We start from the raw sequence: 27,048 nt of genomic DNA, 5'->3' as shown, positions 1-27,048 counted from the left end.
AATATGAATATTTTGAACAAGGCATAATAATATGAACAAGATTTAACTGGAATAAGCGCTAGATAGTACCTCAAAGTTTTTCAAAACTTTCAAGACAAATACGAAGGCAGCTGGTTTATTCTATTCAGTTCAGACTATAGAGTAAATATAATATAGGGTAAGGCTTGCGTTATTCAGTGTCTTAAGTTTTGGGCCACAAAGTTGAAGGTTTAATTAGCACTGAGAGGCGTTACTTAAACTCCGATAAGGTCATTCTTATAAATATTTGATTAGAGCTTCATTGCTTGAGAATAAATCCTCATTGAAATGAGCTTATCCTTTACGCTAGGCTTGCTTGAGGCAGACAGTTGTTCGCGTAATAATATTTCTCGATACCAAAATAAGTCTATATCGATAGGTATTAAAACAAGCATAGTTTATGTGAATGCCGCTAATTCTCTTATCTTCTTTTTAGCCATAATTGTTTTTTTTTATTCTCCTAATTTCTTTATCCTACGCTTTAAAAGAATTTCTTTTAGTTGATGGTTTGAAAAAAATATGATGATGATGATGATGTTACGAGTTCACCGCACGCCCGTTTCTACTTTTCTCAATTTTTACAAGAATTTTGTCCCCTTTTTACTGAAACTTCACATAATGAAGATGGTGGCTATTTTATTGAAATGAAGTATTCCTAAACGCCCAGAATGAATTGGGATAAACTTAATAGAGCTAAATGTAATAAAATGCCTCGTCTCGTTATATTTTCCAGCAAATATATAAATTCTCTCCTGTTTAAGGAGTATTTTTTTTCAGTAAGAATTCGTTACCCGGGAAAGAAAAAACAAATCATAAGAGTCGAAATAGCGATACCATCTAGCTCCGTCACCAAGAGTTTATTTATCGAGAGCAGTTCCTGAACGATTGAAGCGATAAGTTTATTTCCCATCCAAGCGATTGTTTGCATTTCAGCACATTGCTGGCGTTTCTAGGGCGTTCCTATTTATTTTTATCTGCTACATGTACATACGTCATTTAAAAAAATGATCATAAGGTTGTACGATAGTAATTTGTTTTTAAAAATAAAATAATAATTCAAAACTAAAACCCGACTAAGAAGAAATTAATTTTTATAGAAATCTCAAAAATTGGTAATAAAACAAGTTGATAACTACATAAAATCTAGCCCTCGATTTAATAGTAAACACCTTATATTTTACAATTTAAAAAAAGGCATAGGCATTGGCTACCCTAATCCTAGTGGTGTTGATTATACCAACTCAGTTTGAGTTTTGTGGAATATGTGGCCACCGACTACACTTATTTGAGTAAGTGTATAACTCTCTTTTACAATATAAATAAAGATCCTATATCAACAGCTTTGCCAGTTAGATTTTATAAGACATAACATTGTTGGGATAGTAACCAAAATAAACCAGTCGGTAAATCTTTCTGAATGTATAGGTTGCTTAAATTAATTAAATTTTTCTAGTATTAGGAACATTATGAGTGCCCTATATGAGTGGCCTAGAAGAGTTTTCGATTGTAAGTATTCCCACATTTATCATTATATTTTTATCGTTGAATTCTTCACATTAGGTTTTCATTAGCATTTAAAAGCAAATTATTAGCAGTAAACAAATGCGATAGTTCATGCGATAAAGCACTAATTAGTTATATTTTAATATTAGTAATGTACCCTCCTTAAACAGTACAGTGTCGCAAGTTTTGCTGACCTAAGAAGGAAAATCTTATATAATAAATCTATTTATGTACATAACCCTAACCCGTTTCACCCTTTTTTATAACCACAACATCAACATAGCTACACTCATAAGAAAAAAATTAACAAGGCAAAATTACGGATGCAGTGTTTCTACTGCCGCAGGGGTAAAAATTCAGAAAGAGTTAATTATAACTTTGATACTGAAAATTTTATAATTAATATGTTTTTCTTAAATAATAATAATAATTTTATTATAATCCTTTTTAAAAATAAACTGCAATCGCGTCTGTTAAATAGCAATGCATTATAACAAAACCAATATGTATAAAATCGGCAATGTTACCAAACAATAGAAGGTACGCGTTTTCAAAGGTAACATTTCCATTACAAATAACTTGATGATGATTCACACCATCAAGTTATTTGTAACGGAAATGTTCATCTAAAAAATTAATAAACACAAGCTCGACTAGATGCAATAAGCGAAATCTACGGCCTTCTTCCTATCAGTTTTACCAAATGCATTTATTATTAACTACCCCACACGTTCTGCAAAATTTCAGTTCGATCGTGGATGGCAGAAACACACAACACTAACAAATTTTGAGCGTAAATATTATAAATACATTCACGCATAGAAACCTTATAAATTGGGAAGGAATTCATGAGAAAAGGTATTCTCATTTCAGCAATACATTTTTTCGTACGAATAAGTACCTATATGTTATGTAAGAGGATCGGAAATTTCAATAATAGGTTAATAATTTGAATTTCAGTAGCCGTCGACAATACAAGTTAGCCCGCAAGTACCTCTCAGTTTGCGGTTACTAACTATTGGATAATTTGTGGTTCCAGCAAATATTTAGTAATATTTTGTAGACTAAATTTAGTACCACTCAGCTGAGAGTAGCAATACTTTTTCAGCTTTAAAGAGACGAAAATGTTCCTACAGGCAAAATCATTTTTATTTCACTGCCAGTTCACAAGGGTGCATACTAAGCTTTGTAGCGCCTTTCGGACTATGGTTCCAGTTCAAGTAACTATGTATTAATCTGTAATATGTATCAGGTTTAGTCGAAGAATGAATGGAAAAGTTGCACGAGAATTTATCAACGGGAATATCTGAAAATCCAGCTGACGTAGGGCGCGGCAAACCCGGGACACGGCGAGCGCTCGCCAGTGCTCTCCCGGATTGCGTTCCGGACGCTCGTTCTATCGAGTTTCGAAATTATCACGATACAACTTCTACGGAACAAACGCAATGCCTAAACGGAACGCTTCGAATGTTCCCTACCCAAAAATGTGAAGTGATTGTGTTCGGGTGACCATTATAGTAACGTTTACACCGTTCGTTTCCTGAATGATGCCGCGTGTTAAAGGATTAAACGACGATTTGTACGCTATTTAATTTTGCTGGTGGAATCGGTACTCACAGTAATTACCATTCATTTGTATTTATTAATGTTATATATAATTATTACGTTCTGTTTTTTGCGCTCTAATTAATTATTTTATTTAAAAACATGTATACTTTGTGAGGGTATTTTTCCAAATTTCCCAAATTTTCCTATGAAATTTGTGATCTTAATTGTATTCTAAAATTCTTACTTCTTAAATGTTTTATATACCTACTTCAAGTAACGATGAAATTTCGTTTTAAGAACTAAAACACTGATATTTTATTAACTACGTTGGATGGAATTTAGGTATTAATATTTTGTAGATTTCTTGATTGATAAGCAAGTAAGTTTTGAACCCTATAAACAAAATAACAAGAATCCTGTTTTTGTTATGTTATGGAGTGGGTGCTTGCCATTGCCTAAGCACTTTATTCTGTTGGCACTCTAAACAGGCATTGTGGCAATGTCATGTTACAAGAATAAGACAAAGCTTTATAAATATTTCAAAATTTTGGCCTCCGTCAGTATATTGCTGTACAACCCAAATATTATAATACTTTCGAAAGTGTGTCCAGAAAAGGTGTAACATATCTACAATAGGATGTCATTGATTCTTCAAATAATATTCTATTAAGATTTCTTTATATCGATATATATGAGTACGTTAGGATAGTTCAGGAGCTCCCTGAAAACAATTTAACTTGTTCCTCGAATCTAACTGTGTAAGTCTATACCTAGGCAGGCAACCGAGGTATATTTCTTTTTATTCTTATTCTAGCTAATCAATGGGTATATAAATATAAAATACGAAAATTATAAACGCAAAAGGGTGTTCGTCGGTTTGGACCTCGACCACGCAACAAAAGGGCAACGGATCGAAGTGATTTTTTGCGTTAAAATTGATAATGGGCCCGAGAGTGACATAGGCTTTTTATTCCGAAAATTAAACGGTCGCGATTGAATAGACCTAAGCACAATTATCTTTCTACCCTTCACATGCTAAATAATCGAACGGATTTTAATGGAATTTTCTATAAAAATATCTTATAATTAATAGGATAAGTAAGGAAACACCCTGTAAAAATATGGAATCAAAAGAAGCACAATTTCCATACAAACGAATTTAAAACATTCTTAGAGCTTGCTTATGACAACCCTATTGAAGATAAAAGATCGACATGCGCATAGTACCTATCTTACGCGACGCGTACCTAATAAAGTGAAACGAGTCACATGATTATAATTTTGCATGTGATGTTAGAACTGTATCTGATTTCTTTCAGTAAAAACTATGGCAGTGGTTTACTCTAAAAATATTAGTTTTTCATAGATAAGTCTCAGAGACAGTACATATTATTTCGGTTTTCATTTACACTTTGTATATGGGCACGGTTTATATGGGATAGCTCCTATGTAGTTTTGTGTTACAACCTTCTCATAATAAAATCGCTGAACAGATTTTGATGATGTTATATTATATGGTATGTGATGCAAAAGTGACTTTGTTGTTTGTCCTCCTTTATTATTAATATTATTATTGCATCAACTATCGCATATATAACATTCCAATGAAAGTAAAGATATAATTACACGCGTGCAGTACACAAAAGCAATGTTTAGGACAGGGATTTATCATAAAAATACATCAGAGTAAAATAGTTAACTGAAATAAGATACTAAAATACTGTATTTGCTAAATATTATATATTATTTTAAGTGATAAGTTTTAAGTTTTTAGTTCTTTTATTATTATATTACTTTAAGTATAGAATGACAATGTTGCAGAATAACAACCGATTCTATACTAGATAGACGATCGATGATCACTGCTATGGCGATTAGGTTGATAAACGTACTAGGTGTACTAAAATACTATATATTCTTCATACATATATACTATGGATAAAATTCAATATTATCAATCAAGTAAAATAAATTATTAATATTATTTAGCCACTAATTACTCCATATTAATTAAGCTTTTTAAAAAGAGCATTTCACTTTTATTATGAACCCAAGTCATAGCAATAAAGCCGTATAATTATATTTTTAAGTCTGTGTTAAAGCACTCAGCAAATTTAATATTTATAAGTACTTGTCAGCGACAACGTAAATATTCCGTCGAAACAAATAACTATTAATTTAAATTTAAATTTGAAAAACTGATTCCATGACCTCAGATCTTTTTAAAGAATATTTCCGCACCAATTAGCATTTTATGAATAACGGAACTACTGGAATATGATAATTACTTTATCTCTGGGTAGCTCGTTCTCCTTCACCATCAGTATACCCAAAAACAAAAAAACTCAATACAGAAAATATTACAAAGGTCTTAACACAGAGCTTTTATTTTCTGAGATCTAGGTAAAACCGTCACTCTTCGAAGTTAAGTAAAGAAAATAAATTGCCCTTAGAATTTAGCTGAAAGACGAATGAGAGGGAATTTCGAGCGACGTTAATTATGTTTCTTAAATTACTATAGACGATAGAACGCTACCCATAATTCAAACAGAAATAAAATAATGACAGTTGGCTTATTTTGTAGCACACATAATGTCAAAGACCCGTGCCTTATAGAGGACTGGTAATGGGTTGATATGATGATGATGATGATGATGATAATGTGAAATTAACTTTTGTTCATTTTAGTTAGTGGAAATTTCTTTGCAATACTTACTTACCCCTCGTCGTCGTGTTTGTATAGTCATTGGTTGTTTCATCAATAGTCTTAAACAAACTCCCAACCGGCGGGTTAGCCCATAATCACTATACTGGTCAGACGGGTCGGTAATCGGGGTGAATGGTAGTCGTAGCACAGCGGATGTTCCCATTTGTAGTCTCTAGTCTCCTCGCACGAAACCCGCGGGAAGGAGGGCTGGACAACTGTATTCTGATCTGTACATAACTAAATTACATAAACAACTAGGTTATCTATACATATCAAAATTAGTTGTTGTTCGTTAGTCACACTAAAACTCGAAAACGACTGGACCGATTTGGCTAATTTAGGTCTTGAAATATTTGTTGAAGTCCAGGGAAGGTATAAACAGTGAGAAAGAAAATAATAAAAAGTACAATAACATATATAATTCTCCTGTACGTGTGTTTGTCAACTAAGTTCTCCTAATGCTCTGCACCGATTTTGATGTAATTTTATGTTTATATTTCAATGGGTTGCTTTAAAAACACTATGATCCCGGTAGGTGGCGCTGCTATACCGGGCAGGATGAAGTCTGCTGGGTGCACTAGTGCTTAACAAAATTAAGTATTAACGACTGCACCAAAATATCTTCCTATTGACCCTATACAAAGGCAGATAGGTACATTTAAGAAAAACCCGTTATTCTTTTGACTTGCTAATATGCAGAGCGGAAACATGAAAATGTGGTCACGTTTTTGTAATTTTTAGCTGGCACACGCGTAAAATACGATCTACCTTATGCTGTTGGGTGGATTATTATTGTTTTATTTACAGTAATAAACAAACGCTCTTATGTCCATTAAGAAGTACAACTTAAACAACAAATAACGCTTTACGAATAAAGTAATACCTAATAATAAACCAACTTATATGTAGAGTCGTATAAATTCGATTATAAATTGCTTAAATGAAGAGGTTAGTCATGTTAAACGGCTAGTAAATTAATTAAGTGTATTAACCATGTTACTTGTAGTTAAAGTCGTAGTCTTCCAACCCGCATTGGAGCAGCATGGTGGGTCTACGCTCTCAAACCGTTCTCCCAGAGGCGAGGCCTGTGCCCAAAAGTGGGTCCTAATATGAACCATATAACATGGCTGAAAAATAAAATCATAACTTCCTTAATAAACGTAACAATTGGTAATTCATTATAACCAATGGTTACGTTCCGAATGTTATGAATTTAAATACATTGAAGATTTGTTGGGAGTGGCAATATGTTTAGAATATCAAAAAAGGCAAAAAATTATTTTGTTATTTATCCTGATTGCGTAAACAATGTTTTATAAATTAGCTGAATAATCGGGCGGGAGAATTCGACCGCAACGATTTTCTGCCATCGCGAGTCGCGACAAAAACCGATTTAGCACTGATAATTGGCTGCTGTTTATCAATTTGTTACCGCCCAATTATGCTTAGATACCTTCTGGTAGACTTAGGTTACAAATGATGTAATATAACAAATTTTGCAATCATAGAAAGTTAACACAGCATCATTTTTTTAATTCTAGATACAGGATTGTCTTCTCATCAATATTTCTCTTGTTATTCTAAGGTTGTCGAGATTGTTAAGCGTTGCACTCTTTTGTTTTCTTATATATATTTTAACTTAATGTTCTGTCAAATAAAGAGCAATAATAAAAAAAAAATTAACTCATTTTTTTTTCGTATTTTCGACCAAGCATTAAGAAATTAATTAGGTAGAAGTATATCCGCCAGCAAAGGCTATCGTATAGCAATGTAATAATACTCAACTAATTACTTTGATAAAATGATTACATTTCAACAAGCAAAGTAGTGATTCTCAACATTAATTACTCCAATACTGAGAGGCAACCAATTACTAATAAGCTTTGGTCTGACCTAGTTCATTTTACACATACAAGTTATTTATTATTGCTTCGAACCAGCTTCTGCTCGGGATAGGCATGATGAGTAATTAAAAAAAACTGCCATATGATGTTGGCAAGTATCTACTATACAAAAAAAATCATAATTACAGGATTTTATTGATATTAATTGCAAAATTTATTTTAAAAAATTGTTTCCCGCGAAAACGCTTGCCGGGTATTATGGGCGTACTCGTGATGTCATAGGCAAATTAGAGCTTTAGTCTTTAGCTTTCTTTCATAGCAAAATATTTTGATTTTGATATTAATAACAAAAAAATAAGGTAATAAATACGAAAAATTATTTTTCACAATACATGAATTGTAATCATACTCATAAGATAAATACAATATTTTAACGACCTCCGTAGCGATAAGGTCACCAAATTGTATCTTCTTGCTCTATATTTATATCTCTGTAACTACTTTTTTCTTTGGTGTACAATAAAAGTGTATTCATTCAATATTTTAGCCAGTCTTTGTCATCGGATGGATTCGGTATTCTTGCGTAATCAGAATTGTGGCGTGAAGGAGTAACAAACTGCAACACTTTAAAATTCTAGTAATATATTTTAAAGACCTTCCCTTTAACATTGATGAGCACTGTGTTTATAAGTGTGAGGTACCGGGTTCGATAAGAGGTAACTTGGGAATCTATACCTAAATGAGTTTTCTCTGGTCTGCTCTGGTGCGAGGCCTCGCGACAAAAGTGATTTACCGTCGCGTTGAAACTGATTAAAGGTATGGACTCATATTCGGTCCGGTACGATGTCAAGTGTATTAGGGGTATGAGTTTCATATAACTTACATACCCCTCACAGGTCAGCCCGTTACCAGCTTAGACTGCAACTTGACTTACCAGCACGTTAGATTGAAATCAAGGGCTGGCCTGTAGTGGAATTAAAAAACACGACTCGAATTACGTCAAGTGATTAATGGCTCTTGATATCATCTTGTAATTTAACGCCTCAAACCGAGCATGGATATCGATTAAAACACATCCTTAGGGCGAAAGCCTACAAATTCTATCAATGAAATTTGTTGGTCGTGAATTTTAAAGAACATGTTTGACTTTCCTTGTCCTTAAAGATAAAGGCAACTCAGCAAAACCGACGAAAGTTCAGCAAAGATATTACGGGCCTTATCTGTAATAAGCTTTACTGATACCCACGCCTGTGTCATTAGCGGGAATCTCTGCAATGTTTCCTACGCTTGAACTCCATCGTTGTTTCGACCGATGTTTTTTTTAAAATTAAATAAGAGAAAATGAACAAGCGGGTCACCTGATGATAAGTGAAAACCGCCGCGTGTTTAAGTTAGTTCCACAATTTGCATGTGCGTGGGAAAAAAGATCTATTATAACGGACTGTCGAAGGGACTTCAGCATTCCGGGTGGTGGGAATGGAATTTGTTTCTGCAACTCATAGTACGACTTCCTCTGCCACATTGGCTTCTTTGTGGGATTTCGATTATCAACGCTCTTGTACTTATTTTATTGCTGCCTACTCTCTTGATGTTTGGATTCAGCTATGCGGTGTATCCAAACGCTGCATCTATATTTACTTGGTTCTCGTTTCAGTTCCTGAGATGTCTGTTCCTGTCTCTCTATACTCTAATAGGTGTGTTAGACCTTCTTATTTTTGACTCAATCACATAGTTCTCCGAGCATGCATTTTTCCATCATGCGTTGAATTACTCTAAGCTTTCTTATTAGGCCCCATATAACTATAGTTAGTTATCAGTCGTGTTTAATAAAACCTTTTGAATTTGCTAAACAAAAACAATGCAAAAGTTAAAACAATATTAGTTATATTTATTATATTAATATGTTCCAATAAATTGTCAAGGCAAATTATACTGCATTTATAAATAATTTTTGTTGTTATATAATTTAGAATTTCTTAGGTATTTGTTGTATTATTGCAAATATCTTTTTTACATACCACTCGGAGAGTGACAAAGTAAATAAACTAGTATCTAACTGTACAGTAGGTGTAATTCAAAGTTGTACATATAGATATTAATTATCATTTTCATATAAAGTTATAAACTTATCTACATCACGTAGATGTTTCAAAGGATTCCGCGTCCTATTTCGCCCGAAGTTACCGATACTAGTGCAAAATGTGATATGAACATCCGTCTCTAGGAAGTTGTACAACAGCTAGTTCTTAACTATTTCTCGTTAAGTATCTTTGCCGACATTTAAAAGTAACATATATGTATAGTGTAGTTTAAGTAATGTTACTATAAACACTATTATGCTTCTTAATCATTTTACAATTAGTCAATTGAAATAATGATTGTCGAAAACTGAAGTCAAATAATGCACACAAATAAACTTTGCAAGTGGTCAACGTTTTACCGGCTTTTTCGGCACTATAATACGTCACGAGCATGTCAAGGGCATCGATGACGCTAACCCATTAAACCTCCTAAAATACGCTCAATGCGTCAAAAGAAGTTTTTACTTCAAAAATATTTTTTGTTGATTTTTTTCTTATAAACATCAGGCGATCGTAGGATTCAAAATATATTATGTAAATAATGTTCCTCGATAACCATCGTAAAACGTCTATCATCCATCATCGGTAATATAAGATTGTATCGCTTACATACATATACCTAGTGCAGCGAGCGTAGTGATAAATTCCATTAATCATAGTTAGCATAACTATGACTAGCTTCAAAACAATTTGCCAGTATACCACAGAACATACCCAATCTGCATATAATCCAGACAATATAATATGACGCATATATATGCATACTTAATACTCATGTTGTTTAAACGGCTGTATATTCTATTATGTAGCTACTTTATTTATAAAAGGAATAGATAGATCTGTCACTAATATTAAGAGAATATTTTGCCTAAACATTGGCTGTAATAGACCAATTTCGAGACTTATCGAAACTACAGAGGGTATAAGAATAATTTACGACTCTGCTTAGGATTTAGAATTTGAAATTAATTAATCTGCAAGCTTACATAATAACAAAGTTTAGAAATTTTTAATACCATTTATTTATGGTAATTTTTATTTAGCTTTATTCTTGAATGAACTTGTAACACTTTCGTGGATGTTTGGTCAGGTAATACATCCATTGATCGCTTAAGTCTTAGTTTACGTATTAACTAAAAGTGTATTCATTTTTGAATAGAAAGTACCACATGTTATTTTTCAAGATAACAGTTATCTCTGTGCGATATAATACTAGCCCGGAGCTATGAAATTTAAATTACCACTCTCCGTGCGTCAGAGAGTACGTTAAGCCGTTTGTCCCAGTTAAATATGACCAATTTACTATAATCTTTTATATAAACTACTTCGTTTCCAAGGATATCACAAAATTTTTAATGTTATTTTTGAGGCTGATGATGATGTAATAAATTATTAGTCTGCAATCTGCATCCAGTAAATATATAGCTCACGGTTACGTTCGTAGTAGTTCATGTCTACGCCATTTCCGTAGCGTTTGTACCCTCATAGCGGCGTAGTACGTCCGGCGTAGACCCCGCCATTACAACTCCGTTTGTACTTTGTTTTATATCATCACCGCATACACTCTAAATTGTTTTAAATAGCTAACCGGTTCTATTGAAGTCTTCAATTATAAATAGATTGCATCTCAGAAAATATTAAATTGTTCATGTTAGTATGTTAGAGTTTGATACTAGTGTATTAAATTAACAAATTAGCTGTTATCGATGTGACTTAATAATTTACACCTGCGATTTATTTCAGTAGTAGTAAATTCACATTCGTAGCAATATTTAGTAAATTTAATTGACAAGCTAAAATATTTATGTTAAAGACTAGAGCTTAGCGAATGCTGCTAGAGCTAGGTTGTAATCTCGGTTTTTTGGGTTACTTATAAGGTTGGCCCTAGGATGCGTTAGGATGGTAGAAATCCGAAGACGCTGGTGTATTTTGTTGTAACATCAGGAATTAATGTCGTCTGAATTCGCGTAGGTAGCCGAACGTGGTTCGTAATTTCGTTAATTGTGCGGTTTGAAGTGTTAATAGGTTGGTTAGTGGAGACTGGTTAATTATTCTCTAGCTTCCCTCGTTATCTATGGATTCGTCTACCTTTTAATGTCAGTATCGTGTTACAACGGGCTTTTGTGGTTATGTAAGTTGTGTAATGTTGAAACAGTTATCTTTAGTAGTACAAATTTGTGGTACCTCAAACCCTTATCACATTACGCGATATTTAGGGCCCTGTTTGGATTTACCTCTGGTTAGTATGTAAATTATTACAATACTCTAACAATCCGCCCTTACTCAGACTGAAAGCAAACATCGAGAGAGTTATAAGATTATCTTCTATGGCACACATGCTGTTAAAAAAATCAGTAGCTAATTAAGAAAAAGGAGGAGTTAAGAAAAAGGAGACTTGTTTAAAACAAATAATAAATAAATAATAATAAATAAATATACTACGACAATACACACATCGCCACCTAGCCCCAAAGTAAGCGTAGCTTGTGTTATGGGTACTAAGATGACTGATGAATATTTTTATGAATTATATATACATAAATACTTAGAAAATACATATAAACACCCAGACACTAAAAATACTTATGCTCATCACACAAACATTTTCCAGTGTGGGAATCGAACCCGCGGCCTTGGACTCAGAAAGCAGGGTCGCTGCCCACTGCGCCAGTCGGCCGTCAACAAAAAAGCAGATAAGAGGAAAACTTTCGAATAAACAGATTCTTAGTATTCTTAACCTCAAATCAATACCAACATTATCAAACTATTAAGTGCTGGGCAAAGATCTCCTCTGTCACAGGAGAGAGGGTTCCTATAGCATAGACCTACCATAATACCCCAATGCAGGTTAGTGGGCTAGAACCATCAGATTTACAGTGGCATGAAGGCGCTGAAATTTAATAAGAAAACGACCCAGATGGACCCCCACTGCCCTACATGTTATCAAATTGCCCGATCAGCCGAGAGAAAGGGAACTAGAAAAATTAGAACGACCTGATTGCTCTACTTAGGGCCCTTACTCTTTTTCTCCTATTACACCTCGCCGATTTTGAGAAACAGTCCCTTGATATCGGAGTAATATAATAACCCTTTTAAATCCTACTTAGACAAAATCATATAGACGAAACGATAGGTACCTATGTCTTTATCATACTATCATTATTATCTACAAATTATCGGTCCACTATAGGGGACGGGTTTCCATTAAGAATGCGAAGTGTTTAAGAACATTATGGGGCATTCTTAGGCGTGCAGGTTTCCTCATAATATTTTCCTTCACTGTAATTCCGTACTACAATAATGGATAGAAGCAGGCGTTACTTTGCGAAATTCCATGATATATTATGAAAATTAAGCTCAATTTGCTATAACTCCGCGAAAAGCAGGAGAATCTGTATGGTGTAATTTATAATTTCTTGAATCCTTATACACTGCACCAAACAGATCTTCGACAATATACCATACAGGTTCTCCTGCTTTTCGCGAAGCATAGCAAAATAAGCTTAATTTGCATAATACCACAATATTATCAAAAAAAAAAAACACATTCAATATAAAAATCTATTCCCTTTGTCCAAAATCAAACATTTCAATGTTGTTTACCTTCGTATGTTGAAAGAGAATATGGAATATGTTTGATGAATTTATAAACTGAAATCCCTCGAGGCAACGGAATCAAAACTGCTCTTTTTTAATATCAAAGTGGACTATTGGGTAGCAAATGAACATTACCTATTATATAATATTTTCAATGAATCTGAAAACTCAGACTCTGTATAATAGAATGCATACCATCCAACTTGTATGAATATTCTGACAGCCGCAAAATGTTGCAGACCTCATTATCATACTTTTACTACATACGTCTAATATTATTCATTGCTCTTAGACATACGCACATTTATATTCATTTATTCGTGACACGGTAGCGCTTGACTGGGATTGAAATAATCAGAGAAATTGTGAAAAATCAAATTCACATACAGTCACAAAACGGAAAAATGTGGGTAAAAAATAACCTGACCTGCACGGTTCAGTAACTTTTCCTATAAGTTGGTAGATCTTAATAAAAGAGGCGTAATTTCGAAAGCGATGGTTGTATCCTCATCGAATATCTTGTATGGAGATGACGGATCGTCACCGATTGGCAACTGTCAGACAAGTAACTGAATGGGGGCCGATGCAGTGAAAGATGGATGTGCGCTAACCTGGAAGGTTTATAGCCTATCGTCAGAGGGGGTAACTGTTATCATGAAGTGATGCCGTTTGGTGCAAAGTTATTCGCCTCTCTTCCCTGCTGGCAGCCTGGTACTCCCATACACATATTACCCCTACAAAATTACAGTTCAGTTAAAGTTCAGTTCACAGCAGATTTGACTTTATCAGTCAATCTTATGGGCAACTTTCTTCGAGCTCTGGTTGTGTTACCACCTTGCCCTTTTCAAATTTAGGGTACGCAAAATTAGTTTTAAAAGCATCGTACCAAAACGCTCAATCGCTTGGCGGCATGGGTAAGATAACAAGCAAAATCCAAACAAATCTTTAACTATCAATGAAAAATCCTTTCGACAACATGTAAACATCAAATATTATATTTCTTTCTATCATTAGCTAATGATATCCTAATTCCACATAAAATGTCAAGTGAATTCGTTTCTAACCAATTTTATTTCTTTGCAGCAAAATATAATACATGTTATTTATTTTGTAAATTTCTATCAACTAGTTATGCCTTGCATCTGGTTTTATTATGTTTTATTACAAATCCCTTGGGAACTGTTTGATTTCTTGGGCCTTTCAACTAACTCTTTGCTTAGTTAGGGCGTGAAGGATGGACAAACAAAACAAACACACTATCGCATTCATAATATTAATAAGGAAGTGAGGATTGTTTATTTTTATTGAAGTAACTTAAGAGATTATGGGGCCGGCGTAGACGTGTTGGATAAGTCAAAAAAAAATATCATGAAAGTTTTATTGTTTTCTTTTTATATCATACTACTTGTATGAAAAACAGGACCTGTTTTGAGCCCGTATAAAAATTTTGTTTTCCTCTCAAGCAGCTATAATATTTTAGTACATAGGTATAATATTTTGTGCTATAACTCACAGAATGAAACAACCAATTTATGACCATTAAAAGGTCGTAAAAAATAAGGACTCATGTACGATCTTCGTGATAATGAAGAGAAATGTGTAGAAAACATTAATGAAAAAAAAAACCTTCGTTAACGTCGAGACAGATTTATATTTGCAATTTAATTTTAGGATTCCATGATGCAAAGAAGTGGAGTATAGTACATTTGTAGGACTTCGCACCTTATGAAAAAAAAACGATTCCTTATATTGATGCATGTCCATTGTCTGACTGGCCTTATGGCAACGGATATCTCAGACTTGAGTTGAGTATTATTATATCAAGCCATTAGCGGCCCACTACAGGGCACGGGTCTCCTCCCACAGTGAGAAGAGGTTAAGGCTGTAGTCATCCAAGCTGGCCCCGTGCAGATTTGTGGACATTGAGAACATTATGTAGAACTCTGAGGCATGCATGTTTCCTCACGATGTTTTCCTTCACCGTCGAAGGATATTTTAATTACTTAATTACGTGCAGAGATTCGAACTCGGCCTCCCGAAAGTGGAGTAGAGCTCCTACCCACTGGGCTATCTAAAACGTCTTTAGGGTAAAATGAAATTGAAACAGTCGAATAATTTTACCAAAAAAAATTACCTTCCTTCCGAAGTGCGCGTACCGCTCTTGACACGATTTTCTTTATAAATAAATAAGATTGATGTGTCTGTTAGTCATATCAAAATAACGTAAAATAACATGCAAATATACTTGTATCAAGGATACTTGTACTAGAAACTATTTTTAAAATTGCTACGTGTCTATCTGTTCCGGCTAACTTCCGAAACGAATTGTCCGATTTTGACGGACTTTTAGAAGGTTCCCGTAGGTACACGCTAAGAATTTCTCTAATTTCTGAATTTTACTGTGATGATACCCAACTAGTTAACCAAATATAAAGTTACACTATACAAGTCATATATCCACCAGAGACAATGCATACGTAAAACCCGCGCCATTAAAGAATGCATCAAAATGCGAAAAATCTATCATTTATCAAAAAAGGTTAATTAGCAAATAGATTTCAATTTTGCCGACCTCTCTTGCAACGAGGAGCGGGGTAAATTTAAGTACAAGGTCCCGGGTTCGATTTCCGGCAGGGGCAAATTGGGAATTTATTATTTCTGAGTTTTCTCAGCCTTGGCCGAGGCTAGTTACCACCCTACCAACAAAGAGGTGCCGCTTAGTGGTTTAATGTTCCGGTGCGATGTCGCGTAGTAACCGAACCGAAGGTAATACTACCATACATCCTAACAGGTTAGCCCACTACCATCTTAGACTGCATCATCACTTACTACCAGGTGAGATTGCAGTCAAAGGCTAACTTGTAGTGGACTAAAAAAAAAGCTCAGAAATAATAGCTACCTAAAACCCAACAGAGAGACAAAAGCTAGAAATCATGCTATCAAAGGTAAATAGCTTTCTTTGTGCAACTGTCTTCTTTTAATACCAAACCGCAGTCCACAGAGGTTTTTTTTTTCGTGGACAAAATGAAGATCTGAGACACAGAGATGTCCAAACAGGTACAAGTGTTATCTGTTTCGGTGTAGTTTGTAATTTCTTTAGAGATGGCAGCACTGAAACATTGACTTAAATATCCAGTTCACGATATTGATTGTTAATAGTTTGGTTTCAAAATGGCGCTATAGGACTCAAGGTCATTTGGTCTACCATAAAAAATGAACACGCTTTTTGCGCCATTGGTCTTTAATGCGGACTACATAATGGACTTGGCTATTTTTCAGTTATACAATCTTTCTTATGTTATTTACCCATAATTTCCTGAGTTTTTAATATTTAGGTAGGTAGCGAGCAATTCCAATTCAAGGCATTAAAACGGTCATATAAAATCTATGCTGCAGTCTAAATATCTACACTCGGGTTTTATTAGGTTGTCTTATCATGTAAATAATATTTTTATTAAGAGGTATTTTTTAAAATATAATAAATACAGTTGAGTATGTGCGTCCGTAACATAATACAAGTAAATACAAGTAAGATAAAATAAATAACAAACATGTAAAAAAAGTTTATCAAAGATATTGAATATTCTTAACAATTTAAAAATATACTTTAAACTAAAAAGGAAAAAAGATTGAAATTATAAGACAGGTTACGAAATAACAGAAAATATAAATTTAAAATTTAAAAAGCTCCCAATTTTTAATATAGTTAGTGATACCCGTATTGAGGGAGTTGAGAAAAATAATTCTAATTTGCCATTTTGTAGTGGCTGTAACATGCACCGATTTTCATCAAACTTAGCTAAGCGCACTCCTGGCTTATTCACCTTTCAAGCACACAAAACAAAATAAAAATAGGGAACACGCATACACACAAAAACACACACACACACAAACACACGCACGTTTGTTGGGGGCTATAAATAGACTACATATAGTGAGCTTAACCGACTTACAGTATACACACTAGCTTTGTAATGTGTTGATATATTTTGGGTTACACTGGCCTGTGACAAATCCAAGAGATAAACCTGATCAATTTTCTATTGAGATTTACACGTTTCAACATGTGTTTCGAAACTCAGTATTCGAGTAGTTATATACGTGGCATTTGAGTTGTATTATCTCGTTAGACTATGATATACGATATTGTCTATTCTGTATATCTTTTTTAACATACGTTCGTGTAAAAACAATACATACGTTTTCAGCTCTCGAATTAATAAGAGTTCCTTCCACAATCGCCTCTCTGATGGAATGACAGTGATTACATCGATGCTAAGTAAATTCATGTGTAGGTGCCAGTCATTTGTCGCTACAATGAACCCTACCTACCCATAATGACGACCTACGCAGTAATAAATCTGCCTCCAACAATTCGGTAGTAAAAGCTTATGTAAAGAGCGAACGTTAATAAACATAGAAATAAGTATAAGCCGCTTTCCATATAAGGAAGATATTATGTTCTGTTTTGGTCTTCATATTTTGTATCTTTCGGTTTTTGTCAAATGTACATTTTTCCGCCTTAAAAATATCATATCACTTACTGGCCTTTTAGTTTAAATAAAATCACATCAATACATAAATTTGCAAGCCTACCGGGTAAATAATTGCAGAGTTCATTGAGGATCATGGTCTCCCAGAGTATTTCTATCATGACAATATTTTCGTCAAACCAAACATGAGTGATAATCGCTTTTAATATTGATACGGACGAAAAAAAAATCTTCCAAATTGAAATGTTCCTGAACTTAATAAACATGGACCCTTAATAAAATTTCCCAACACTCATTTTACCCCCTTAGAGCGTGATTTTGGAAATAACAAAGTGGCCCATGTAGGTCCCTGTATAATCTTCTACCGCACTGTTAATGATGTCCCGTTATAAAAGTCCCGTCAAAGTAGGTTCAACTTTTTTAAAGATTAGCTTGAACAAACAGTCAGAAAGACGGATTTACAATACGTTTGTTTGGCTCATGTTATCGTTCGAGTACTCATCATAGCTTAATAAGAGTTAGTAATTTTAAAATAACTGTCAGAGTTCGAATTTTATTTATTTGCTTCGAAGATATTTCGCAAATAAATATGCATTTAGGTGAATGTAATTTTCATCTCCTTACTAAAAAATTTTATAAAATTTCGTGCAAGTTCATAAAGTATACCGCGGCCTCCAAATACAGATACAAAAGAGTTTATGGTTGTTTAAAAAAAAGACACGAAAGCTGTGGCGCAGCGAAGTTATTTAATTATTTCTAGGCTGCATAGTTTGAAGCGAAGTATTTAGTTTTTCCGTGATTCGTGATCAAATAATTTGTGTTCGGATGTTTTAGAAACAATTAGCACTATTTCATTGTTCTACTACATTCAGATTCGACGTATAAATTTCAAATCCGTGCTGTCGTACATTACACAATAATTTACATACACGTTAACACACATGCACATGTAATAATATGATTTCAAATCTTTAATAGTAGTTTATGCACTGTATAATAAGGGGTATTAAAACACGTGTGTGGGTTTTACATGAGTGTTTTATATCTAATTATCAAAAGTTGCATACAAGACTTTATCTACTCATATAATATGAAGCTTTGAAAATATTCTGAAACAGCTTACTGTACTATAACATTAATACAGCCAGTCCTAGTAACTTAATATCATCTGTTACTGAGTATAAACAAATAAACTAATTATTAACTATCAATGAAATAATTATTTATTGTAGTAGTAATTATACAGTTTGTAATGTGCATTTATTAAAATTCACTGTAATATGTTATTTTTTGTAAACGGAACGATAAAAGTATCGAAGAAGAATGGCAGGGGTTTGAATAACCTACTTCTTATTTACGGCGCGCAGCGTTCAGCCGTGCACGCGCGTGAATGACAATGTCCTTTTTTTGAAATTCATACACATAGTACGCATCGAGCAGTAAGAAATTGGCTGTCTGTGAGAAATCTTTTGTGCAGAAGGAATCGAAAAAAAAAAGTGAAAGTTACTATGTCATAGGGGTCAGTGTTTATAATAAAATTCAGTACAACATTACATCGTCCGATTGGATTATATAATGGTAATTATGACATTGGTTGTTTTAATGTTCGCAATAAGTTACTGTTTCAGAATATTTCATAGAGGGTTTAAAGCATGGAAGTAGATAAAATTAATTATGGTTGTCGTTTTTTTAGGTTATATTTAAACAGAGTTCTAGGTTTTATAAAATTTTATTCCTCTAAATCGAGTATTATTGATACTTTTTATGTTAAATACTTATAATTATTCATTTACTTTTAATTTAAAATAATGATAATAATCATGATTTAATTTTTTTGTTATATAGCTTTATGATTTTTATTTTTATTATAATAATGAATAAATTAATATAATTACAATTCAATTTGTACACCACAGAAAAAAAAACATCATATGCTTTTTGTATTTATCGTAAACAATTTAAGTAATTAAAAAGCATATGATACGAAATTCCTTTAACACTTATGACTAATATTAGGCAATAAGCTCAATTGTGTTATTAAAAATTTCATCCATTGTGAGATAAAATTGCGCTCACGTACACGACTGGCTTGATATACCTCATCAATCTCACAGAGTTGAGCGGTTTATGGAACCGAATAGGTTATGATAAGGACGACACGAGTAAAATATGTTACTAAAAAAACATACACAGTAAAAATATAAAGACAACGTCATTTTCATTGGGTGAATTTTGAGATAAAAATGTGTAGCGAGAGCATGACTCGTTTGTGGTTCAATAAAGCGTTACTTTTGTAAGCACGAGGAAAGGGGAAATGGGTTATAAAATGTGCTCACTTGTGTTTTGAAGGGCACCCGCATCAAGGATTTTGTGATAACCTTTATAATTCATATTATTGTGCAAAAATAAAAATCATTATGTATTGCAAGATCGTTACAAATCCAGAAACGATAACTTCATATCAGAGACAATATAATCGACAATATATCGCAGACCTCAAACCTCATATTTCAAACTTTCACCCTTTAAAAATCTTGCCTTTTAAAAAAACACGTTAGTGTTAATTTCTGTGTTTGAAAATCAACCTAACTGTAAAGGTTAATACCACTGTATTCGATCTAGCTAGCTAGCTGTAAAAGAGACTGCCAGATGGTAATAACAAAAGGCTTCTTTAGAATATTTGTGATTTGAAACTCGATGGAACGAAAATGCATCAGGATTAAGAAACTAACACATAAATGTATAGGATTCAGTCGGCGAAAGAATGAGCTAGAACACTTTTCACATTTTGTCTTTGTTAACGTGGAAACTGTCATTTTTTGGGCTTTTTCTTTTAAACTAAATCTAAAACTAAAAAATTCGAGCATAAATTTGTTAGTTTTAGATTTAGGTAAATTCACGAATGTTGTTATCACCATCATCTTGCTACAACAGAAAAATATACTTATCAAAAATGCTTTCTTTACGTCTGTTTGATTATAGAAACTTTGACTTTACAAAAACAATCTCTCGACAGTACTTATTCTCTTAACCGCATATATAATACGTTTGGAACGGAAATTTAAGTAAACAATTGCCAACATAAACAAACCTTGTTAATTTCATTCCATTTTATTTACGGCTCTACAAAATTGGCCTTGATGATTGCGCGTCAACACTTATACAAATTCACTCACTTCAGCATCACTCACTTATACAAATTGATGGAAAATAAGATTTATTGTTCCACAGAATTAAATCCAACGTAGCGCAATAAATAAAAAAAATATTATATTCTATAGTTATAATAAAAAACTATTCATTAATTCCACGGAATAAGTAGTTTTCTATGTACATCTACAAAAGTCGGCAAAGCTGGCGGTCTTGTTTTGATTAGATTGTAGCATAATCGATGGAGGTTCTGATTTAGCATTTGTTGTTCCACCTTGCCTCGGAGAGCACATTAATCTGATGGCAATTTTATAATATTGAGACAACCCTACGCTATTAATTTCTTTTTATATTGGCTTCACTTAGTGTTAACAGTGAAAATTCAACCAATCAAGTTGCCCCTAGAAAGAGACAAAAAACATAGCTTATAATTGAGTTTTACTGCGGCTAGCCAGTGTTGTAGCCGTTCAGCCGCCATTTTCACTTCTATAGTTTGACCCACAAAATCAATATTGAAAAAATGAGAACTCCATGTAAAATAATAAATACACCATAATGGATTAAACGTTTTCCTTTTCGTAGTTTTTTTAAATTAGATAATGCAAAATAAAAACAATAGAACTTTAACGAACATCGAAACTTTAACGACATTTTTAATTACAAAGCTATCTTTAATTGTTTAAGACTGTTACATCCATCCTTTGTAGTTTTTACTACTAGTCCTCCATATTTGCTCCTAAATGGATGTGACTTTATAGCTTTGCTTGATGCCTCAAGTTTTCAAGACTATGTCTCAAGAGTGCGTTAAATGAAATATCACATTAATGCGTTGCAACGCAGGTGTTGCTACAATGTGTTGATCCATTGCGACGACGCAATGCAACGCACTCATGAGGCATCGTATATTGTTTTACTTGAAAACTTACACTCTGGGTATTGATAACAATCAGTTTGAATGAAATATAAAGTAGTAACACAGACGGACTGGCGAAGCCGCACGTAAGATTTAGTTTTTGCCATATTACTAAGGGATTTAAAAATGGTATACAAAAAAATGTTAGCCAAGTAACAGATTTAAAGAATACTTTCTTTTTGTTCTAGGATTCTAACAAGATGTTGGATGTAATGTAAGCTGACGGAATCCGAATATTTGGGACAAAGGACCAGGTTGAAAAACATATACGTCAATATGGCTATCATAAAAAGTAAGTTTACCTCTAACGAGTAAAAATGTAGGTAGAATATCATATAACTGGATCCATCTGGAGAATACATGCTTTGCTTCAGTCCATTTTAACTTATTAGCTTTTTTACTTACTACTAGGTAGGTAAGGGGACACTATAAGATGACGTAATCAGATACACAAGCAACACTAAGCTTTATTTAATGAATCTCAAAAATCGCACAACGGTAAATTTCGGTGTACTTGCAAAAGTCATCTCTTGAATCCTCGAGCCCGGTATCAGAGTGCAACGTACGTAAAGAGGTTATTTTTTAAGCGTATCTGTAATGCATATGAAGTCGTAAATTTCACTGTAGAGATTTGTCTGGTTGTCTTGTTTATTACAAAATAAGCAGTGAATCTGTTTACTTCATCTTCTTCTCGAGAAATTTATTTGGAAGGTGAAAATGACAAAGATCAGCTTTTTAAAGTGAGATACTTAATACTTAATACGTAAGTATGAAAAAAATAATGGATATTGTTTAAGCGGTCTAACTTTTAAAAATAAATGTTTAGAAGAAGAAGAAGTAGGAAGAAATTAATTTTTTTTTTGAGCAGTCTTAAATTTAAATTATTAAAACGTATTATCACCTATTTTCTCACTTTGCCTTTTAATTAATACAAACACTAAACATAATTGACTATTTAGAGCGAACATATAATTTTCGATCATTCGGTCAAAATCGATCGAGGCATTATTTTTGATATGGAAAAAACCGACTAACATTCTTAATATCAAATTAAAATCTGGGAATATAAAACGAACTCCACTTGTCAACCATTTGTTACATACCAAGCTAATAAGCTGGGCTGCAATATTAATAATTAATAAATACAAAGTACACAAATATACTCTAATTAATTGGCTATCAAAGCTGCACGTGATCAGCTTTCAGCCGTTATGTATTACACTATCGGAAGAATTCGAGATAATTAATTAAACCTTGGTTATATTGCTACATTAAATAAACGTCTTCTTTTTTTGTAACTTAGCCAGTCTCCGTAAGTTCGAACTATGTTGGCCAAAACCTTACTTTGTGCTTAGGCCTACTGAACATTATTTTCAATGGGTTACTCCAAAATAAACGTATCGTTACTTTTTACCCGGCTACGGGAGGTAGACAGTTCTACAGTCTGTTATTTGTACAGGGATAACTGATAGTAAATATCTTAAATATAAGAATTAGTTACATAGCCAATAAAGCACTTTCAGTAGATGAATTGCTTCAAATCCAAATTGTGCATCCTTTTCGAGTATCCACTGAGCTGGCAGTCACGCACACGATCAAACAATTTACCCAGTATTGCGGTATTAAGGACTGCAGACTTTTCCGACATACCTCTCGTTTTATTTTTAACTGCCAGGGGTAACTAACTATGGTCTCTAGTAGGTCGGGCGGAATATATAGGACAATCGGATGCAGAACTTATACAGTATCGCAAAAGTACTCGTATAATAAGTATAATTTTATATGTATCCGATATATATAAAATTTTGATAGGTAAATTTTACGTAAGTGACCCGTGGCCAAATTAGTCAAGGCTGATAGATCAAATGCAATTGGTGACATCAGTTCTTTCATGAATATCTTTTCGTGCTAAAATTGCGGTTTTCGCAGCACTGTATCTTTGAAATGGTGGCATAATTTGTGTCACAAAAATATATTCCTGCGTACTTGCAATTTCAATGTCTTAGAGGGCATTGAATTTTTAGGGGCAACTTTCCAAAATGGTGATAAAATCTTTACTAACAAGGACCTCCTTCTGAAGCTGAACCTGCATAATATATATGCAATAATTTATTAAACGAGCAGCGCACTGCAAATTCACGCCTACCTAGCTGCCTTATTTTACTCACGCATTGAAATACAAAAGTGCTTTACCTAATTAAAAAGAAACCAGACGAGGGACCGTCTAAGAAAATATTTTCTCATTATAATCCTCCACTTGAACAGACGGGATAAATTTTACACCTTAATTATTGTAGCCTCTGCCGCTGGAGCTTTTGTGATTTCTTTTTTAATTAAAAATCGCGACAGCTAAACTACAAGAGAGATTTTTTATCTAGAATTTTCCGTCAAAGAATATTCTATTATTCATCATATCATGTTAAGGTGGATTCAAATTAGAACGTGCACGTGCCAGGCTTGAGACTCAGACAAATCTATAATTTCGTTTTGTTTAAACGAACTTTGATAAGTGTCATAGGTCAATCCAGGCATAAAGCCAGTTTTATCTTCTGCGAGTGGTAAACATGGAAGTACAGTTATCTACACATATCGTAACTTTGCTGCATTAGCCCTCGGGTTAGTTTTCGTGTAAGTTAAATTTATCTACTTGGTAATTTATACTAGGGATCCAGTGAATAGCATAGCATGACTTCAATTTTAGTTAGTCCAAGTTATCCTTTGCAAGTGATTTGTTTTGTGTTCAGGGACGGGGGTGCTGGTGCTGGCGACGATGGGCGGAGTGTCCGCCAGAGTTGCCGGCAAGATGGGCGGTTACTCCAACAAAATGGGTGGTCAGTTTTTTTTTTCCTTTCTATAGGCAGGCCTTTGCTTACAAGTAACGAACGGAAAGCATTGATGATGTCTTGTTTAGCATTTTCTAGCCTGCAAATGGCTCGTCTATAAATGCTAACATAGATATACAATGCTTTTCTCGTTTGTCTTTACGTTAATTAAGTTATACGTAACAGGAAACACAGATGACGGAAGGAAGGCAAACGTGGATAAATGTTTTGTGCAAGTGGATTACATATAATCCTTATAAGTATGTAACACGTCAGTGCGGCTCACTGTTCTGTTGCTACGAAGAAGAATATCCTGCAGGAAACCGATAAATAGGCAACATTGCACCTGTTTTGCATACCAGTAGTTTTCTTTGTGTAAACGTCCCCTACTTCTTGCGACTCGAACTACCATGCCAAAAACTTCCCGCTGTTGACTACAGTGCTTCATGTTAGTTTGGATTTGAGCTTGGTTTTTTTGATAATTGACGGTAGACAGCCCTTTTGATGGAACAAGGCATGCTTGGAACATCTCCCTCAAGGTGCCGCTCTGTGTATTCACCACGCCCAATAGACCGGGTGAAATAATTACGATGGTAGCAATTAGCAAGACGAGCCTAGTCACAAAAAGCTCTACTAATACTACTACTTGGTTTGGTACAGGGTAAATAATCATTTAGCCTTGTTAAATTTACCTAGCAGCTGTTATGGCTTTAACACTTTTTATAATCCAACAATATTTTTACATAGAGTTTTCTGTCGACGACAACTTATGGAACATAAATCTACACATAACTCTGGAAAGTGTATCCCTAGGGTCATCGTTAGAGGTAATGAATAGCAACGAAGACGTTTGTTATGGATAAGACGACCTTATAATAAACTTTTATATGGGACTTTATTATTACGCGAGTTTGTTTTCAACCCAAGTTTAACAATCTTTGTTTGTGTTATAGGAAAATCTACGAGTGGTATAAACGAGGAAATCATCTGGATTAGTATAAGCATGGCGATCGCGATTGCTGTGCTCATAGCAATCGCTCTCTGCTATATCTTAAAAGAAAAATGCACGAAGCGGGCAGCCTACCGCGAGCAATCATGACGATATAAAGAGGAGTTCGCGAAGCATGCCCTCACGGACTCCCTTTCTGAACTTGAGTTCCCTGCGTATACACTCTACCCACAGTATTCTCCCGATGGTACAGAGTACTTCTATAATTTCCACCGCTTCACATATTTGAGGGACAGTTTTAAATTACCCCCAAAAGATTATCAGGACGACTATGCCAAGAACTATCCAATTTGTGGACAAGAAGACATATATATAAATGCGTGATTAGTATATTGTAGATTTGTGTACAGTGATTCTATGAATTCGTCTTTGTGTATAAACATTAGTGTATATTATATGCCAAAATGTAACTTTGAATTTAATTATAATAATTAATGTGTAGATACGAAATGTAACTTTATGATGTGGTTAGATGATCATTGATGGTAGACAAATGTAAAAATCGACGTGAGTGTGAAAATATTTAATATTTACAAATAAATGTATGATTGAACATGACCGGACCACCGTTTGTACATCGTTTATAATACAATGGGATCTTAACTGTGATAGAATATATGCATGTATTAGTTATCTATAGTGTGAATCTTTAATAACATAAAGGATAATTCACATTAGACCGTGCCGGGTATACAGGCATTGTGTCGAAGCAAATACAAACATTTCATAAGATGTACGTATTTAGGTACCTACATTCCTCGTGAAACATGATATAAATGTTCTTCCTTGCAATCAAATTTAAATAATCGATCAGTTCACCGATTACCTCACATACATTTTGTGTGTAAGAAATAAAGGTAAAGTAAAGGTGCTCATAACTGACCCTGGGGTCGATTGTCTTAGATAGACAATATGATGATGAATAACGCAAAGCTTTCTGATTAGCTGAATCTATTCCAAATTGGTCGATGTACACAAAATACCATCATTTCGTTAATAACCATGTCATAATTAAAGTTTTGCACTTCTAATTTTAATTTTGGAATTATCTTGGACCACTGGAACAGATCTCGTTTCCGGCACTGTCGAATATGAACCATCACTAAGTCTCTAATATAATCTTGTATACAACATAAGCATTATCATCGTTATAATATCATCAATGTATTATCATCAGATGGCAGATGTCTTTAAAATTATAGCTTGAAGTTACCCTTTATTTTTAAACAAATTATTCTTGGATTTAATACACAAATATGTATAATCTAGGATACTACAGAGAATAAAAATAACGACGCTGCACTAGCTGCCAAGCAATATTTTACTAACAATCTTTTATTATATAAAAATACACACTTTTTTC

At 33.8% G+C, this 27,048-nt stretch overlaps 1 protein-coding gene across 2 annotated transcripts; it reads left to right on the top strand.

The window, feature by feature from the left end:
- The first annotated feature begins 3,055 nt into the window (after positions 1-3,055).
- Positions 3,056-26,024, top strand: LOC120629523. Of its 2 annotated transcripts, none has more exons than XM_039898473.1 (4): positions 3,056-3,130; positions 22,043-22,146; positions 24,599-24,685; positions 25,630-26,024. In XM_039898473.1, the coding sequence occupies exons 2-4, from the start codon at positions 22,131-22,133 to the stop codon at positions 25,773-25,775; spliced, it is 249 nt and encodes an 82-aa protein (XP_039754407.1). In that variant the 5' UTR covers positions 3,056-3,130; positions 22,043-22,130; the 3' UTR covers positions 25,776-26,024. The 2 variants fall into 2 exon arrangements, with proteins under 2 accessions (XP_039754407.1, XP_039754405.1); XM_039898471.1 differs by having other exon boundaries at positions 3,056-3,139.
- The last annotated feature ends 1,024 nt before the right edge of the window (positions 26,025-27,048 follow it).

The sequence above is a fragment of the Pararge aegeria genome, chromosome 14 (genome assembly GCF_905163445.1).
Source record: "Pararge aegeria chromosome 14, ilParAegt1.1, whole genome shotgun sequence".
Lineage (NCBI taxonomy): Eukaryota > Metazoa > Arthropoda > Insecta > Lepidoptera > Nymphalidae > Pararge > Pararge aegeria.
This window is presented reverse-complemented; position numbering and strand designations above follow the sequence as displayed.